This window comes from Chelonia mydas, chromosome 16 (genome assembly GCF_015237465.2).
Source record: "Chelonia mydas isolate rCheMyd1 chromosome 16, rCheMyd1.pri.v2, whole genome shotgun sequence".
Classification (NCBI taxonomy): Eukaryota; Metazoa; Chordata; order Testudines; family Cheloniidae; genus Chelonia; species Chelonia mydas.
Window position 1 is genome coordinate 391,044 of NC_057857.1, and position 17,644 is coordinate 408,687.

The following is a 17,644-nucleotide window of genomic DNA, read 5'->3' on the forward strand; positions in this document are numbered from 1 at the left end:
GCTGGCTGGTGAAACGAGATAAATTCAAACTGGAAATACGCCATACATTTTTTACAGTGAGGATAATTAACTATTGGAACAATTTACCGGGGGTCGTGTTAGGTTCTCTATCATTAGCAATCTTTAAATCAAAATTGGATGTTTTTCTGAGAGATGCTCTAGGGCCAGTGGTTCTCAACCAGGGTTCCTGGGCCCAGTGGTGGGCTGCAAGCAGGTTTCAGGGGGGCTGCCAAGCAGGGCTGGCATTAAACTTGCTGAGGCCCAGGGCAGAAAGCCGAAGCGCCACCGTAGGGGGCTGAAGCCTGGGGTCTGAGCTCCGCCACCCAGGGCTCAAGATGAAGCCTGAATAACTTAGCTTTGCAGGGGCCCATGTGGTGTGTGGCCTCAGGCAATTGTCCTGCTTGCTACCCCCTAACGCTGGCTCTGGCTTTTGTATGCAGAAAAACAGTGGTTGTGACACAGGTAGGCTGTGGACATTTTATAGCATGTTGGGGGGTGGGGAGGAAGAGTAAAAGGTTGAGAATCTCTGCTCTAGGGATTATTTTGGGGAAGTTCTCTGTCCTGTGTTACACAGGAGGTCAGACTAGATGATCACAATGATCATTCTGGCCTTGGAATCTATGAATTGCTGTAAACAAGTCCATTGATTTCCTGCAACTATAGACCTGGTTTCTTATAGTTAAAGCAATAACATGCCTTGTTTTCTAGATCTTCTTAATCACTGACCTTTAGGAAGATGGCAGCCCCTGTAGCTGCCAGGCTTTGAACGTAGACCAATGCTAATACTGTACTTCTGCTTCTGTGGTGGTCTTTTTGCCAAGCTAACTGGTCACTTTTCTCCTTCCCATTCTAGCACCTAGTGATGTTACTTCATTCTTGATGACAGAAGCTCGACAACATAACACTGAAATCCGAATGGCTGTTAGCAAAGTAGCTGATAAAATGGATCATCTAGCTGCCAAGGTAATGATATAGACCTGGCAGTAGAGGAGAGAGATCTGATGTGGAGCGGGCTTGTTCACAAGGGGATAAAGCCACTTGCCCTTCTCAACCATATAGTGCCTCAGAAGTAGGTGTTATGTTGAAGAGTTCAAGCTGCTGTGCTTAGCTTTTACATTCTGCAGTAGCTTAACCATATAACGGTGGAGTTTTCACTAATTGTACTTCACGTGTGATTTGACTACTATAAAAAATGCCCAGTTGCAGCAAGATGATCCTCATGAAGGAGCTGTCTGTTATGATTGTACACTTAATGCCTCGCCTCGAAGGAATCCCACAGCCCTGCACAAGGTGGCATGGCTGTAGTTTATATGCGTATTCTACAACTGCTGTATGAATGATCAGGTGAAGCTAGAAAGCTTGTATCATCCACCAACAGAAGTTGGTCCAATAAAAGACACTACTTCACCTACTTTGTGTATCTCAGGTGAAGTTGTGACGTGCTAAATGCTCACATTAACATCCTGCTGAAGTGACTTCCATGGTTTATTCCTTACAGGTGGAGGAGTTACAGAAACAAAACACTAGCAACAACTTGCTGCTACCTGGCATCTCTTCAGTTACCATGGAAACTGCCATGATCATGAGCAACATCCAGCGCATCATTCAGGTATGGGTGGCTGAGTGCTAGGGTAGCCTTGCTGGTTCCTCAGTAACTGATATTGTGTTCTGTACGTGCCTAGGTAGTAACAACATTACTATTAAATTTCTTCTGATCATGAAATCAGCTGTAGGTGGCATTCCCTATGTCACCCCAAATAAGGTGACTGTGCTCATACTCTGTGGTTACACCTTAGGAGAACGAGAGGTTGAAGCAGGAGATATTTGAGAAGAGCAACCGGATTGAAGAACAGAATGAGAAGATCGGCGAATTGATTGGGCGGAATCAGCGGTGAGGAATGGGCGAGTGCAAAACTGCACTTTCTCTTTTTTGCCTGTAGAGGAGGTCTTCATTTCACTGCCAAATGGAACAAAGATTACTGAATTCAGGGACGGGGTCCTAGATTCTTTGGGTTCTAGCACAAGGACATGCCTTTCTTGTAGGTACTTAAGGTGTGCATATCTCTGAAACTGGGGCTGGGCATAAACTTGGAGCACAGCAGGCAGGTAAAGACCTGTTGTTGCCTTTCCTGACCACATCACAACAACAATCCTTATGGCCAAAGGGAGATGGGTCTGCTCTCTCTGGGTATTCTTATTGCTGCTCCTTCAGGTCAACTGGAGAAGGGTGCTGGTGCATGGGATGTATTCCCAATTTATCACCGTTCTCAGATATGTGCTGAACAATGTCTCTAGAATGGAATGGTCTCCCAAAGGAAGTGGTGAAAGCCTCATCACTTGAGATGTTAAACATTTCATTGTACTGCAGCAACACTGCTCTCTTGGCAGGAGGATGGAGCAGAGATACTAACCAATTTCCTCTATCTCCAGATTCCCCAATGTTTCTGTAACTTGCATCATACTGTCTCTCTCATCTGGAATACTGTGTACGATCCTAGTCACCCATGTTCCAGTCTTTAAATTCATTTTGAACTAGTGCAACGAAGAAGATCAAGGGAATGGAGGACTAGAATGCTAGAATGATGAAGGAAATAGAGGGCCTGTCTTATGAGAGGAAACTAGAAGAGCCTGACTTGTTTGTTCTAGCAGAAAGGCAGCTGAGACGGGATATGATTGCTCTCTCTAAATACATTAGGGAGATAAATACCAGGGAGGTTGAGAAGCTATTTTAAACTGAAGGACAGTATTGGCACAAGAACATATGGACGTGAACTGGCCATGAACAAATTCAGGCTGGAAATGAGAAGATTTCTAACCATTGGAGGGGGAGGTTCTGGAACAGCCTTCCAATAGGAGCTGTGGGGGCAAACAACTTAATTAGCTCTAAGAGAGTAGGACAAATTTGAGTGCAATTGTGTGTTGGTGCTGGTCAGAGCTCAGCAACCATGGAGCTCACTTCCGATTTATCTCTTACGTTCCTAAAGCTTATGCTTCAGGGTTTCAGCCAGCCAGGAAGGGAACTTTTTCTCCCAGTGTATTCTGGGTGAGTTTTTTCCTTACCTTGGAAGCATCAGGGATGTCTATGGCTAGAGATGGGACATTGGGCAGGGTGGGCCAGGGCTCTGAGATGACACTAAGCATTCTGTCTCTCGGGTGCTTGGCTGGTTCTTGCTCACATGCTCCGAGTCTAACTCATTACATATGTTACATCAGAAAGGTATTTTCCCCCAAGTCAGATTGGCAGTGACGTTGGGGGGTTTCGCCTTCCTCTGCAGCATGTGAGTGCATGTCATTTGCCAAGATTATCTGGGTGTATATCATTTCATCATTTCCCTGGCATTGAGGGCATGTGGGTGCATGTCATTTGCCAAGATTATCTGGGTGTATATCATTTCATCATTTCCCTGGCATTGAGGGGGGCCTGAAGTACTGGTACACCTCAGTCCCTCCTATTCTGTGCCTCTGGCACATAATAATCTAGTCTCCTGTGATCTGTAGTGCTTTGATTTTGTTTTGGTTGTTGGGTTAGCGTGCAAGTGTTGGGTGGTATTGGTGGCCTGTGCTGTACAGCAGGTCAGACTAGGTGCCCTAATGGGGTCCCTTCTGGCCTTAAACTGACAGATCTTAAATATCCACATATCCCTAGTTGCATTTGTGTGCAAGACATCACACAGAGTGGTTTTGGAACTTATTCTGTTCATGAGGCTTTTTCACAAACACTGTTGTCTTTCTTCCACAATAGGCTTTCACTTCAAGTCCCCTTTTGTGTTTTGTGCTCAAGTCGTTTTCTATGATTTCCCCCCCCCCCCCCCTTTTCCTAGGTATGTTGAACAGAGCAACCTGCTGATGGAGCAGAGAAACAACTCATTGCAAACGACAAATGAACACACTCAGGCAAGGGTGTTGCATGCAGAGCAGGAAAAGGTAAAACTAGCCAAGCAATAAGTATAAACACAGAGCTCTGACCAAGGCTAGAGAAGGGTTTGCAGTTCTATCTAACAGACACTGGGGATTCTGACCTAAAACTCTCCTAAAAAGAGAACCCAGGGGTTCTCAATCATGGATTCTAAAGCCATTACCTTAGTTTTCATTCTGATCTGTCTAGGTGTTTGCATGGCCCCAGCACTGTAGCATCTGTGCTTCTATTGCATAAGGCTTAAAGATGACTTAGCTTGGATATTCTTTCAATTGCTAAATTGGTATGGAAGGTACAAAAGTTACTCTTAACTTTCTGTTTTCATACACACAGTAGCTTAGCTACCATTTGATTATTAGCAGGGCCTCATAACTATTTCAAAATGCACATTGCCTATTTTACTACACTGTCAGATTCCCAAAAAAGCTCCTCTCCTACTGCTAAATGGCTGGTAGAACTTGGGCCACCAGAATATCCATATAACAATCTTCTTACCTGCTAGATTTGATTCTCTGACAAGTTGTCTTGATTTCAAAAATCGGTGAAACCTCAGGTTTCAGATACAGTAATATAGTGTTATATGTCAGACTCACTTCTAGTAGTCATTTGTAGTGTAACTGTGTTGGTCCCAGGATATTTGAGAGACATGGTGGGTGAGGTAATTTCTTATTGGACTTACTTCTCATCCACCTTGTCTCTCAAATAGCCATGTGGAACCAGATGTTTCTTTCCATCCTGCTGCCTTCCGTTATTTACCATGTGTAGGAACCCAGTTAAATACAGCCATATATTGCTTGTTAGGCCTGTGCAGATTCATTTGGAAGACTGTAGCCCATTCTAATATACTAGTATGAGAGGGCTTTGAGTATGTTGCTAGCAATTGCTGGCCCCTTTTGTACTTTGCCAAAATAACGTATGAACCTTGCACTGCCATGCCCTGCTGTGTGGTGTGCACTCCATTTTTATTAATCTATTTCCTGTTTGGCGTTAATCATAAGTGCTTGCATTTCCTCTGCTTTCTTGTATGAGAACAGTGAATTGGTGGGCTGTAAAAAAGTGAAGACCCTAGTTCCTAAAGTATAGTAGCTGCCTTTCCTGTTGGTTAGGGAACACAGAGGATCCAGAGAAATGAGTGGCTGAATATATGCTGGGTGCAGCTAGACCATGAAGCAAGGAGTACTTTGCTGGGGTACGTTCTCCAGCAACAGTCCGTGGCAAGCTACAGAAACAATAACTATAGCAAGTCAGCTCCAGCCATGTGGCATCAAAGACTGGGGATACTGATAAACCTCCATTCCTGTCTGAGCACACAGCGTCACTGTGGCAACCACAGCAATTGCTTACGTGGGAAAGTATCATTCTAAGTATTTTCTTAGAGAGAGTGCATCCATCCTTAAGCCCTGTCCGTGCTGAGACTTGACCCAATTCCAGCAGTCGATTGCAGTGGTTCATTTGGCTCCCCTGTAGGTTAGAAAAGCCATGATTTGCACTGGAGATGCTTACCCTGGCTTCAGACGTGAGTCATCTGCATCACTGCAAACTCTAGCTTTCTTGTCTATCCTTGGGGTTTGCTTTGGTGTAGCTATGTCAATTGTTGCAATGGAGACAAATTCCTGATGTAGACATAGTTTCAATAATAACAAACCAGGGGAGAGAACCATGGAAGATCTGAGAGGATTCTCTGCTCCCGTGTATGCAAACTGGGGGTAGCACTCTATCCTGGCATGGCCCAGGTCTCAGTGAGGAGCAATGAATCTGTAACTTGTGCCCTTGGGGTAATACATTTCTGCTTAGCACTTGCAGAGTACTTAATATCAAAGTTTTGCCATGTTCTTGTAAGGTTGGTGGTATCATCGCTCTCCAGAATGGTGAAATGACTTGCTGTCACTGGCAATACAGAGATTAGAATGCAGAAGCTCCTGGCTCCCAGATGAGTGCATAGTCCATTTGACCATCCATCTTCCATACAGTCCTCCACATTTGGAGAGATTTAGCCCCTTTTTAAACATGGCTTCACTGCTGTTCTTTCTGTTTTTGAGCTTTTGCAGCTGTCAAATAAGGAATAGGTTGAATGCTTCTCTTGTCACATTTTAGCCCCTGTAATGCCACACTAAGCTGTTCTAAGTAATTAATGCTTTTGCCTTTCTACTTGGCGTTCTTAACTCTTCCTGTTTCCTGTCACTGCTTTCTCTTCCCAGCACATGCTGCCAGTGGATCGGGGCTGGGACCAGGTGAGGCAGTGTGTCCCTGACTCTCTAGAGCCTTGGGGTTTCTCTTCCATAACCTACAGATTACACATGCCTCTAACTTTGATAAAGTCTCTTTCTGAGCTGAAGATTCTCCTGCATCTTTACAGTCCACAGCCAACACTTTTTGACAGGAGGCTGGGTAGGAAGAATTGTGAGCAAAATCCTTTCAACTATTTGAACTGAGTGGATGAAAACTTCCTAACCTTAGGAGTTCAGATACTGCTGCACAGAATACAGAAGTTAATGGGGGGGAAAACAAACAACAAACCCCACTCTTTTTTTTACCGAGGCTGATTTCAGCACAGAAACAGTCTTTGTTTTCCTTTGAGTTTATGAAAACTGCTGGAGGCAGCCTATGTGGAGATTTTAAAAAAAAAAAAAAAACCCACAATTTACAAGCTGCATTCGTAATGATCTTTTTTCACCCTTCCAAAAGAGGAGAACAAAAGGGAATGCTGTGCTAGGAACTATGTTAATATATAGTCATCACTGATCACTTCACATTGCTCATCCACAGATGCTTAATCCACAGGTACTGGTACTTTGTTGTTTAATTAAGTGATCACACAATTTCTCCCACTGGGGAAGTGTGATTGGCAGCCCAGTAACTAAGATACTTTGGAGAGAGGTCTCTAAGTAAGATTAATGAATAGCCACAGTGTCAGTCTCTGGTGTACAGAACCATTTTACAAGTTTGAGACCAGCAGTAATTCAAGACCTGAGGTAGTTCTCTGAATGCCAGCAAGTAGCTAGCCCAAGAGGAAATTGGGCTGGAACTATGTGGGGCACAACAGAGAACCTGTTCGGAATCTGAATGTAACTTTTAACTACAATAGGAACTGTTTAAGTTCCCACTATTATAATGCAGCCTGTCTTTACAGCATATCCTTCATGAATTTTTGGCCCTATCCCAAAAGATTTGGAGCTGGATCTAGTTTGTATCCTTTTCCTTGAGAGTCTGTGAGCCTTTTCAGTTTTTTTTTACAACATGTAATTAACAAGTTGTCTATGAGAGCCCCTATTAGATCTGGCTTCCTGTGAATCACTGACTTGAATAAAATCCAAATGTAAAAGCTTGATTAGAACAGTGATCACTGTTAGAAGTATCTAATACTTGCACTTTACAGTGAATAACTTGGCAAGCCGGAAAAATACCTTGACAAATTAGTATGTACCTAACCATCTTGCGAATGCAGAGTACACATCCTGCTCTGAAATTCCCTCTCCACAGCTAGTCTTCATAAACTGATCCCTGTACTCACTTGAAAATAGTCTGCATGTCCACTACCCATCCCAAACAGCTTTATCCCCATGAGCATATCATCCGGTCCATTTTAATTGTTTGACAAATCTAGAAGGGCAGGGGCAGAATTGTAACGTCAGACTTGCTACCCTGGCACAGTCTGTTTGCAACCTGAAGAGAGCTGTGTGTGTCTGGGGGTGGCAGACTCCTGCGAGGCTTTTTCTGGGCAATTAGGCTTCGATGTCTCGCTGGCCAGCTGGTAGTCCCAAAGGGGTGAACAGAGCAGCCAACCAGTGAAACACGTCTTTTTCAGAAAAAAAACTTCCTGAAGTGACCTGCTTTAATCTATCTTGGAGATGAGGTTGTCGCCAGCCACTAGAATAAATCAGGGTGGAGCGTGTGGTCAAATAGGGCCCACAGTGCTCTACTATGTGTCCCAGAGCCACCCTGTTTTTAGTAGGGCAGTGAGCCTATCCCAGCATGCAGTGCTGCTGCCCCTCAACTCAATATACAGTGCTTCATCTTTGGCCTGCAACTTCCATCAAGCTGTATCTCTAATGGAGGAGGGTGTCTGACATCTAGTTATGCAAACCAAGCATGGAATCTGGGTTCCTAGCACTGCCCTGTGAGCCAACTTTTGGAAACCCCACTTAAGTACTCAGGAGTTCTGATATTTCCCCCTGTTCTGTGCTACAGGTCAAAGTTGCAGAGAAGCTGGCAGCTGCTACAGCACAGGTCTCCCATCTGCAGTTGGAAATGACTGCTCACCAGAAGAAGGAGATGGACCTGCGCACACAGCTGACCACAGCCCTGCAGGAGGCAGAGATGAATGAGGCACAGCTCAACAAACTGCAAGCACAGCTAGCCGGTAGGGGGTCGGTCAAGGGGGTGGGTTCTATTGCCTAGATCATGATCTAGTTCTCTGTTAACTTGGTCAGCTGTATTGGTGACCTTAACTCTATACTTCAGTGGCAGCTGTCTGAATTGCCAAAAAAATATATTTAGCATAATGTGCCTTAGCTTTCAGCTAGAGGGGCCAACTAGGGGAGAGAAGGAAGCTCTGGCTCTGTGCAAATCAATGCTTCGCCTCCCTGCTGAGACTGCCAACAAAAGAGCCTGTTAGGATGGCCTCTGATGTTGAACCTTCCTGTTGGGCTGGTGGGCTCCGTCCAGTACCTATCGCGTATGTTTCTACTGAGTTATACTAGATTTAAACTGATATACTAGTGGTTCCCTTTCATCCACTGAGGGTGGCCCTGCCAGAGAGCATGGAAGTCCTTAGTGAGTCGTGCAACTAAACCTCTCTTGCAGTTGGGTCAACTAGTCCATCTTCCTATAGCAGCATTATCCCAAAGATTACTGAAGCCAGTTCTAGTGTGGAACACAACCAAGGCTTAAGAGAAGAAGTCAATAATTAGCACAGGGGCAGGGATTAGTTAGGCATAATGGAACTACCTGAGTTTGGACTGCATGTGAGATACACCTGCTTTCTGACATTAGCATCTCTTGGGTGAGGAGCCTTGTTGAAATGCCATAGTTCAGAATATATGCACTAACCTGCGGAGCCTCCTGCTTCCTTCCATAAGAAGCTATGGAGATAAATAGCTTGGCAAGATAGAAAAAAGGATATGACATTTAGATGAATAGTAGCCCATAAAATGACATGGGTTTCAACAGTCCTCATACTCTGACAGCATAGGCTGATCACCAGAGGGGGTCAAAAAGAAAGCTTCTCCTCCCCATACTTAATATTGCAAAGCAGAATGCAAAACCAAAAAATTGACTGAACACTTCAAAGCTTTTGCTGCTTTTTTTCTCACCACTCAGTCTCCTGAATTCTCCTTGGTAATGTGCCTGGAAATCAGGAAGGAGGGCCATACAAAGTCTGCCCTGTTTGCAAATGTGGCTTAATGATGTAAATGGGTAAAGAGTGCCTTGTTTCTATGGCACGTTCAAGGCTGGAGGAGCCCACAAAATAAAATGCTCTGAGTTCTTTGCAAATGTTTCTCTAAGAGCAGGTCCTCCTCTCCGCTTTTCTCTTCTACCTTTTCCTTCAGGCTTGGATTAAGCTCCTTCATGGGATAGAGACTTTGTCATGCACACCAGTAGTGCTTTGCAACTGGGTAGCTTCTCAGCATTCATTGGCTGTTTAGTGGACATAACCTGCTGATTGTTTTGCAGACTGTGCAGACTCTAGTAACAAAGTTAATTTCCCTTCTTGGTGAAATCAGTGACTGGAAAAATGAAAACCCATATATTTCACCATGGCTCAATCTTGATTCTTTCCAGGTAAACACAGATCTGGCCTTAAGTATTGTTGTTAGCTGAGACACTGTTCTTGCAATTTCTGCTTCATCTAATTAGAGACCCCTTTTTAGCTCACTATTAAGCTCACTATTAAGCTTTCCTTGGCTCTGTATAGGCGCTTGCCTTCAGGAGACTGTGTACTATGAACCTGAAGAGGAGTTGTTAGTTGTTCGTTTGTTTTTCCCCCACTATACTGACCAATTCCTCCGGCCCCCAGGCTGAATCCTGGCTGCTCTGTCTTCAACTGACATTCTGCTCAATCTGGTAGTAGAGAAGCTGTCAAGGTTCCTTCCCCACTCTGAATTCTAGGGTACAGATGTGGGGACCTGCATGAAAAAACCCCTATACTTATTTTTACCAGCTTAGGTTAAAACTTCCCCAAGGTACAAACTATTTTAACTGTTGCCCTTGGACTTTATTGCTGCCACCGCCAAGCATCTAACAAATATATAACAGGGAAAGAGCCCGCTTGGAAACATCTTTCCCCCCAAAATCCTCTCCAAACCCTACACCCCCTTTCCTGGGGAAGGCTTGATAAAAATCCTCACCAATTTGCATAGGTGAACACAAACCCAAACACTTGGATCTTAAGAACAATGAAAAAGCAATCAGCTTCTTAAAAGAAGAATTTTAATTGAAGAAAAAAATAAAAGAATCACCTCTGTAAAATCAGGATGGTAAATACCTTACCGGGTAATCAGATTCAAAACATAGAGAATCCCTCTAGGCAAAACCTTAAGTTACAAAAAGACACAAAACCTGGAATATACATTCCATTCAGCACAACTTATTTTATCAGCCATTTAAACAAAACAGAATCTAATGCATATCTAACTAGATTACTTACTAAGTTCTAAGACTCCATTCCTTTTCTGTTCCTGGCAAAAAACAACACACCGACAGAGAGAGCCTTTGTTTCTCTCCCTCCCCCCCCCACCCCTGCTTTGAAAGTATCTTGTCTCCTCATTGGTCATTTTGGTCAGGTGCCAGCGAGGTTATCCTAGCTTCTTAACCCTTTATAGGTGAAAGGGTTTTTCCTCTGGCCAGGAGGGATTTTAAAGGTGTTTACCCTTCCCTTTATATTTATGATGCCCCCCAAATCACAGATAGGGTGAAACGCTGGCTGTGATTTTTTTTCCTGGAGCTCTAGGAGAAAACAGAGTTAATAAGATGCATGTACCTCTAAATATACTACCAAGTGTATAAAGACTAACAATATTTTCCACATCTCAAGGACGATTTTAACCAGTTGATTCTGGGAAACTTTCACGGGAGAGTGCATCAGCCACTTTTAGAAGCTCCTGAGATGTGTTGGATGTTGAAATCAAAATCTTGGAGAGCTAAACCCCACCAAATAAGTTTTTTATTATTTCCCGTGGCAGTGTGAAGCCATTGTAGCGCAGCATGGTCGGTTTGCAGGTGGAAACGCCGTCCCCAAACATATGGGCGTAGCTTTTCCAGAGCGTAGACAATGGCATAACATTCTTTTTCACTGACTGACCAGTTGCTTTCCTCTCAGACAGCTTCTTGCTGAGAAACACTACAGGGTGCAATTCTTGATCCGGTCCTTCCTGCATTAAAACTGCTCCCGCACCACACTCGGACGCATCTGTGGTTACTAGGAACGGTTTGTCAAAGTCTGGGGCCCTTAGCACAAGGTCAGACATGAGTGTTGCTTTAAACTGGTTAAAGGCCTTCTGACACTCTTCAGTCCATTGAACGGCATTTGGCTGTTTCTTTTTGGTTAGGTCTGTCAGTGGGGCGGCGATTGGCTGTATTGCGGTACAAATCGCCTATAATATCCGGCCAAGCCTAAGAAGGATTGGACCTGTTTCTTTGGCTTTGGGACAGGCCACTTTTGGATAGCATCCACTTTGGTCTGTAGGGGGTTGATAGTTCCTTGACCCACCTGGTGTCCAAGGTAAGTCACTCTGTTTAGGCCTATTTGACACTTCTAAGCCTTAAAAGTTAGTCCTGCCTCCCTTATGTGCTCGAAGACTTTTTGTAGATGTTCCTAGTTTCTGCCCAGGAATCTGAAAACATGGCCACATCGTCAAGGTAGGCGATGGCATATTCTCCTAATCCCACTAGGAGACCATCTACAAGTCTTTGGAAGATGGTGGGTGCATTCTGCAGCCCGAAAGGGAGTACATTAAATTCATACAGCCCAACGTGTGTGGTGAAGGCTGACTTTTCCTTGGCGGATTCATCTAGTGGGGCGGGCTCTTTCCCTGTTATATATTTGTTAGATGTTTGGTGGTGGCAGCAATAAACTCCAGGGGCAAAAGGTAAAATAGTTTGTACCTTGGGGAAGTTTTAACCTAAGCTGGTAAAAATAAGCTTAGGGGGTTTTTCATGCAAGTCCCCACATCTGTACCCTAGAGTTCAGAGTGGGGAAGGAACTTTGACACGGTGGCAGCTGTGGGATTTTAAAGGTGTTTACCCTTCCCTTTATATTTATGACAGAAGCGGACTGGGTGCAAGCAGAAGTGCAGGTTTTTTTTTTCCTGGCAGCAAAATGTCAGATTTGCAGTAGCTTTGGTCAAGAGTCCTGACCTGTCCTGGCTTCCCCTGGGCCAGAAACCTTTCCACCTCTTTCTTAAAACAGCTAGTTTCCCAGGTGTCTTCCATGTAGGAGCCATACAGACTCTGAAGGGTTAATTCTGTCAATATGTAATATACCAGTATTTCTTTAGGGTAATAAAATCAACACAAGTAGTCAGTCACTTCATTGGATATCTTTGGAGTTTAAGAGGTCATTGCGCAATGAGAGACAGAGACTCTTATAAATGTGATGCAGTTCTGCAAAAGGCTAATATCATTGTGGGGGTGTATTAACAGGAGTGTTGTATGTAAGACTTGGGAAGTAATTGTCCCACCCAGCACTAGTGAGGCCTGAGCTGGAGTACTGTGTCCAGTTCTGGGTGCCACACTTGAAGAAAGAGGAGGACAAATTAGAGTCCAGAGGAGAGCAACAAAAAAGGGATTTAGAAATCCTGACCTATGAGGAAAGGCTAAAAGAACTCTTGAGGGAAAAAAAGACTGAGGGGCAGGGGGTGTTAGGGGGCTTATTCCTTCACCCACTTACTTCCCTGGTCCTTCTCGCATGAACAGAGAGCAACAATACCCGAAGTCCAAAGGTGCAAACAATTTGATGTTTATTGGGTTGAACTTCCAGCAAGCATGATTCCAGTTTCCTTCCTTAGTGTCCCCCTTCCCAGCTCTGACACCACAGAGCCTTACCTGTGTCCCTGTTCCCATTCCTGCCCTTAGCTAAACATGATTCCAATTTCCCCACCCCCATTCCCTGTTCCCATTTCCCCCCCACTTCCTGATTGCCTGCAGACTATATAGTAAAACTTGAGTTCTGCTTAGCTATACCTTAACCAATCATTTTACTGAAATTTAACTAACCAATCCTAACATATTGTAACGTGATTATTTAACCAATTATATCCCACCATCTTAATTAGTTTACACCCAGCAAAATTAATTGTACAGCAGACAGAAACAATCACAGAACCAGATAGAGATTATACAGACAAACAATAGGGAAATGGGGACTACAGTGATAGAACAACAAAGAAATGAGGATTTCACATCCCAGCTATTGATAAGTGAGTTCTTGCCAGACAGGATGCTATCAAACTAAGTTTCCTTTTACATCTTCTACGCAATTCCCTTTCTCTGGAGGCGATAGGCATTATCAGGACAAGATTGTATTCCTAACAGCCCAATAGCACCTTCTTTCAATGTGACTAGTTTGGAATGTGAGGATGTGACCATTCGCTTCCCAGCTTATGGCTGCCTCTGCTGCCTAGCCAAAGATCTTAGCCTAAGCACAGGGCCTCAGACTGTCACAGTAAGAGAAGGCCCTTACTCTGGCAGACAGTGATTTTGATTCTTTCTTTTATACCTCTATAACTAGCTAAGTGATAAGAATAAATCTAAATTCTTAGAGAGTATAGGCCTTTACAGACAGGCCTGAATATCTATATCCTAACGGGGGGATCCGATAAGTCTTCATATATGTTAATGGCTGTTGTTATGAGTACTGATTGATGGTTCTTCTTGTCCACTGAAGGTAGGACAAGAAGTAATAGGTTTCATCTGCTGCAAGGGAGACTTAGGTAATAGGAAAAACTCTCTAACTATAAGGGTAGTTAAGATCTGGAATAAGGTTGTGGAATCCCCATCGTTGGAGGCTTTTAAAAATAGGAGGGACAAACACCTGTGTGTGGGGGGCTGGACTTGATGATTTCTCAAGGTCCCTTTCAGTCTTCCATTTCTGTGATTGTGTAAAAGACCTGTTTAACTCTTCCCGTGATCTTTGTACACGTTTGGGGAGTCCCTGATTTCGATGGGTTTTGAGCCACTCTTCTTTAAGACAAGCCTCAGTCTGATTATCACAGCTCCATGATGTTGAGTTACTGTTTACCGCAGTGTCTTGCTGATCAACTGTCACGATCCTAGTATGCATCTGTTTTGGGTTTGTTTTCATTTCTGCTGTGCAACATTTGTGGGTCACGTTCTGTTTAACAGTCTCTAAGCAGCTAATGATGGAAACAAAACTTGGTTTTTCTGGGTCAGTAATTTTATCCCACTTGAGGCCTCTTCATGCTTGTTGAACAGATACTCTGCTTCATGGAAATACAGCTCTAGACAAGCTAAGGCATTTAATAATCTCTGCAGAGCTGAACTGTGCACCTCTTTGGAGTTCTTGGCCTTGAGCTCTCCACCCAAGCCACTGAAATGTTCAATAAAATGGATGAAATATGCTCCCTTCCAGCTAAATAGCTAACTTAAAATGGAAATGACATGAGGACACACTGTGGATTCAGTGAAGAATTAATCCGCCCCAGGTAAAATTATTTCACAACCTCTCCTCCATCAGGGCAGGGAGCAGTAGAAACGGTAAAGTGCAAGTGGCTCAGGCACCTGAAGGTGTGTTGTGTGCTGCTTCGACTGAGCTCCCTTCTGTCGCGCATCTCCCTTATGCAGGCCGCGCATCTGCTGCCTGCCTTTATGGCAGCTTGTCATAAACGTACAGCTACAGGTAGCATAAAATCCGTCCTTTACCTGTAAAGGGTTAAGAAGCTCAGATAACCTGGTTGGCACCTGACCAAAAGGACCAATAAGGGGAGAAGATACTTTCAAACCTGTGGGGAAAGGTTTTTCTTTGTGCTCTCTCCAGACAAAGAGAGGGACCAGGCAAATTCCACCTTTTCTGTGTGTGTGTGTGTGTGAGTATATATATGTATATCTTCTCACTATATGTTCCATTCAATGCATCCGATGAAGTGGGCTGTAGCCCACGAAAGCTTATGCTCTAATAAATTTGTTAGTCTCTAAGGTGCCACAAGGACTCCTGTTTTTTCTTTTGGCTGCTTGGAAAGCAGGGAGGTGGTTGTTGTTTTTTAAAAGGACACTTTTTGTTTAAGCTGAAAGCAACTGGAGCTTTTTTTCTTTGCCTGAAGGCAGAGTAGTTAAGTCCTGCAAGGGAATTCACAAGCTCTTTTTTTTCTTTCCTAGCTCTCCGGTTAGGCTAGGCTAAGTGCAGAAAGGCTAAAATGACACACACAAAAAAGTGCCGTCTAAAAAACCCTGACATTAGTCAGATTTAAAGCTGAAAAAAGACGGGGAGAAAAAAAAAAAACATAAAAAACAAATGGCCTTAAAGCATTTGGAGTTGAAAGCAGAGGAGAGAAAACAGGCAAAACGCTTGGAGACGGAGTTAGAGCTGAAGCACTTAGATCTGGAAAGGGCTAAGATGGGTCTACCGAATAGCCCTAACAATTCTTCCCCAAAAATCCACAAATGGGAGCGACTATGTCCACAGTTTAATAAATCCAGTGATATTGCTAAATATTTCATCACCTTTAAGAAACTGTGCACTCTCCATGCAATTCCTAGCAATCACAAAATGACCACATTGGTAGCAAAATTGACTGAAAGAGCTCTAAACATATTTAACAAGATGCCTATTAAGGATGCTTCTGACTATGGTAAATTTAAGGATTTGGTTTTAAAACAATTTCAAATTACACCTAAAACTTACAAAGTAAAATTTAAAGCCCTTGAAAGAAGGCCTGGACTAAGTAATGTTGCTTATGTAAACCAAATGAAGGATCTGTTAGATAAATGGGTCAAAGAAAGGGGTGTAATTAGCTTTGAAGGAATGTGTGATTTGATTGTCCAGGAGCAGTTCCTGACTGACCAATAATGAAGTAAAACAGTGTTTATGGAATAAAAAAACGAACTCAGCAAAAAGTCCTTGCTTCTTATGCTGATCAATATGAACAGTCCCAGACTGTCAGAAAGGCGGGGCAAATCGGAACAAAACGGGTGGAGGTAGCAAAGAGGAAAAACCTGGTCGCAGTTTGGGTGGATACCAGAAGGGACACCCCAAGACCACACCCTACCACCGGGGGCAGCTCAAGGCCCCAACTACACCCAAAGAAAACCCCAGACACCTTATCGTCCCACCACACTATTCTCCAGCAACCCACCTCGCCCCAGTGACCAGTCAGCTGGACGATGTTTTAAATGTAACGAGCTGGGGCATGTGAAGGCCAACTGCCCCAAAAACCCCAACAGATTGTAGTTCATTGCACCGGGGTCACACCAAAAGTCCTCAGGCCCAGATGCCTCCCAGATACCCTCAGAGCGAAGGGACTCTGTGAGTGTGGGCGGGAAGAAGGTTATCGCGTGAAGGGACACTGGAGCACAGGTGTCAGCTAACCACCAATCCTTAGTGGACCCCAAATTTATCAACCCAAAGGCACAAGTGACGATTCAACCCTTCAAGTCAAACTCTTTTGACTTGCCTACAGCCAAGTTGCCTGTCCAGTACAGGGGCTGGTCAGGAATGTGGACTTTTGCAGTCTATGATAATTATCCCATTCCCATGCTGCTGAGGGAAGACTTGGCCCACCATGTGAAGCTAGCCCAGAGGGTGGGAATGGTCACCCGCAGCCAGGCTAAGTGAGCCTTCCCACCTAGCTCTGTTCCTGAGCCTTCTACCAGGGCCCCGTCTGTGTTACCAGAGACCCAGACTGAAGTGGTGGAACCGGATCCCAGGCCAATGTCTGTGACAGCAGTAGTGGATCCAGTTGCAGAGACCCAGCCAGAGCCAGGCCCAGAACTGGAACTGGAGGAGCAACCAGCACCAGAACCACTGCCAGCCCCGAGTTCAGCACTTGCAACCCCAACACCAGAGGGCCCCACCAAGCCCGCCCTGGCAGCAGCAGCTGAACCCGCACAAGAGGCTCAGCTAGAGCCTGAACCCCAACCTAGCGCACCCATGGAGAGCGGGTCACCGTCCCTGGAACCAGCCCCGTCCCCCGCATCGCTTCCCGAGGGACCAAGCCCAGGTCCACCATCCAGTGAGGAACTGAGGTCTCCAACATCAAGGGAACAGTTCCAGGCAGAGCAGGAAGCAGATGAAAGCCTCCAGGGAGCTTGGACAGAGCAACCCACCACCTCTCAGCTCTTCTAATTGATCCCAGTTTGTGGTAGAACAAGGACTTTTATCCAAGGAAACTTTCTGTTGGGCACCGGGAGGACTGGCATCCGCAGAGACAGTTGGTAGTTCCAACTAGGTACCGGGTAAAGCTCTTGAGCTTAGCCCACAATCATCCTAGTGGCCATGCTGGGGTGAACAGGACCAAAGACCCTTTGAGGAAGCCCTTCCACTGGGAGGGAATGGGCAAGGATGCTTCTACCTATCTCCAATCTTGTGAGGTGTGCCAAAGAGTGGGAAAACCCCAAGACCAGGTCAAAGCCCCTCTCCAGCCACTCCCCATCATTGAGGTTCCATTTCAGCAAGTAGCTGTGGATAATCTGGGTCCTTTCCCAAAAAAGACACCCAGAGGAAAGCAGTACATAGTGACTTTCATGAATTTTGCCACCCGATGGCTGGAAGCAGTA

General features: G+C 44.7%; 1 protein-coding gene across 23 annotated transcripts in view; it reads left to right on the forward strand.

The window, feature by feature from the left end:
- Positions 1 to 17,644, forward strand: part of FKBP15 (FKBP prolyl isomerase family member 15) — an 85,982-nt gene that overhangs the window by 46,071 nt on the left and 22,267 nt on the right. For 12 of the 23 annotated variants that reach the window (XM_037879438.2, XM_043530624.1, XM_037879437.2 and 9 more), the window contains 5 exons: positions 854 to 963; positions 1,499 to 1,609; positions 1,797 to 1,891; positions 3,822 to 3,924; positions 8,105 to 8,276. In XM_037879438.2, the coding sequence (XP_037735366.1) occupies positions 854 to 963; positions 1,499 to 1,609; positions 1,797 to 1,891; positions 3,822 to 3,924; positions 8,105 to 8,276 (591 nt within the window). Of the gene's footprint in view, positions 1 to 853; positions 964 to 1,498; positions 1,610 to 1,796; positions 1,892 to 3,821; positions 3,925 to 6,114; positions 6,148 to 8,104; positions 8,277 to 17,644 lie in introns of all 23 variants that reach the window. The other 11 variants (XM_043530617.1, XM_043530622.1, XM_043530619.1 and 8 more) reach the window with 1 other exon arrangement.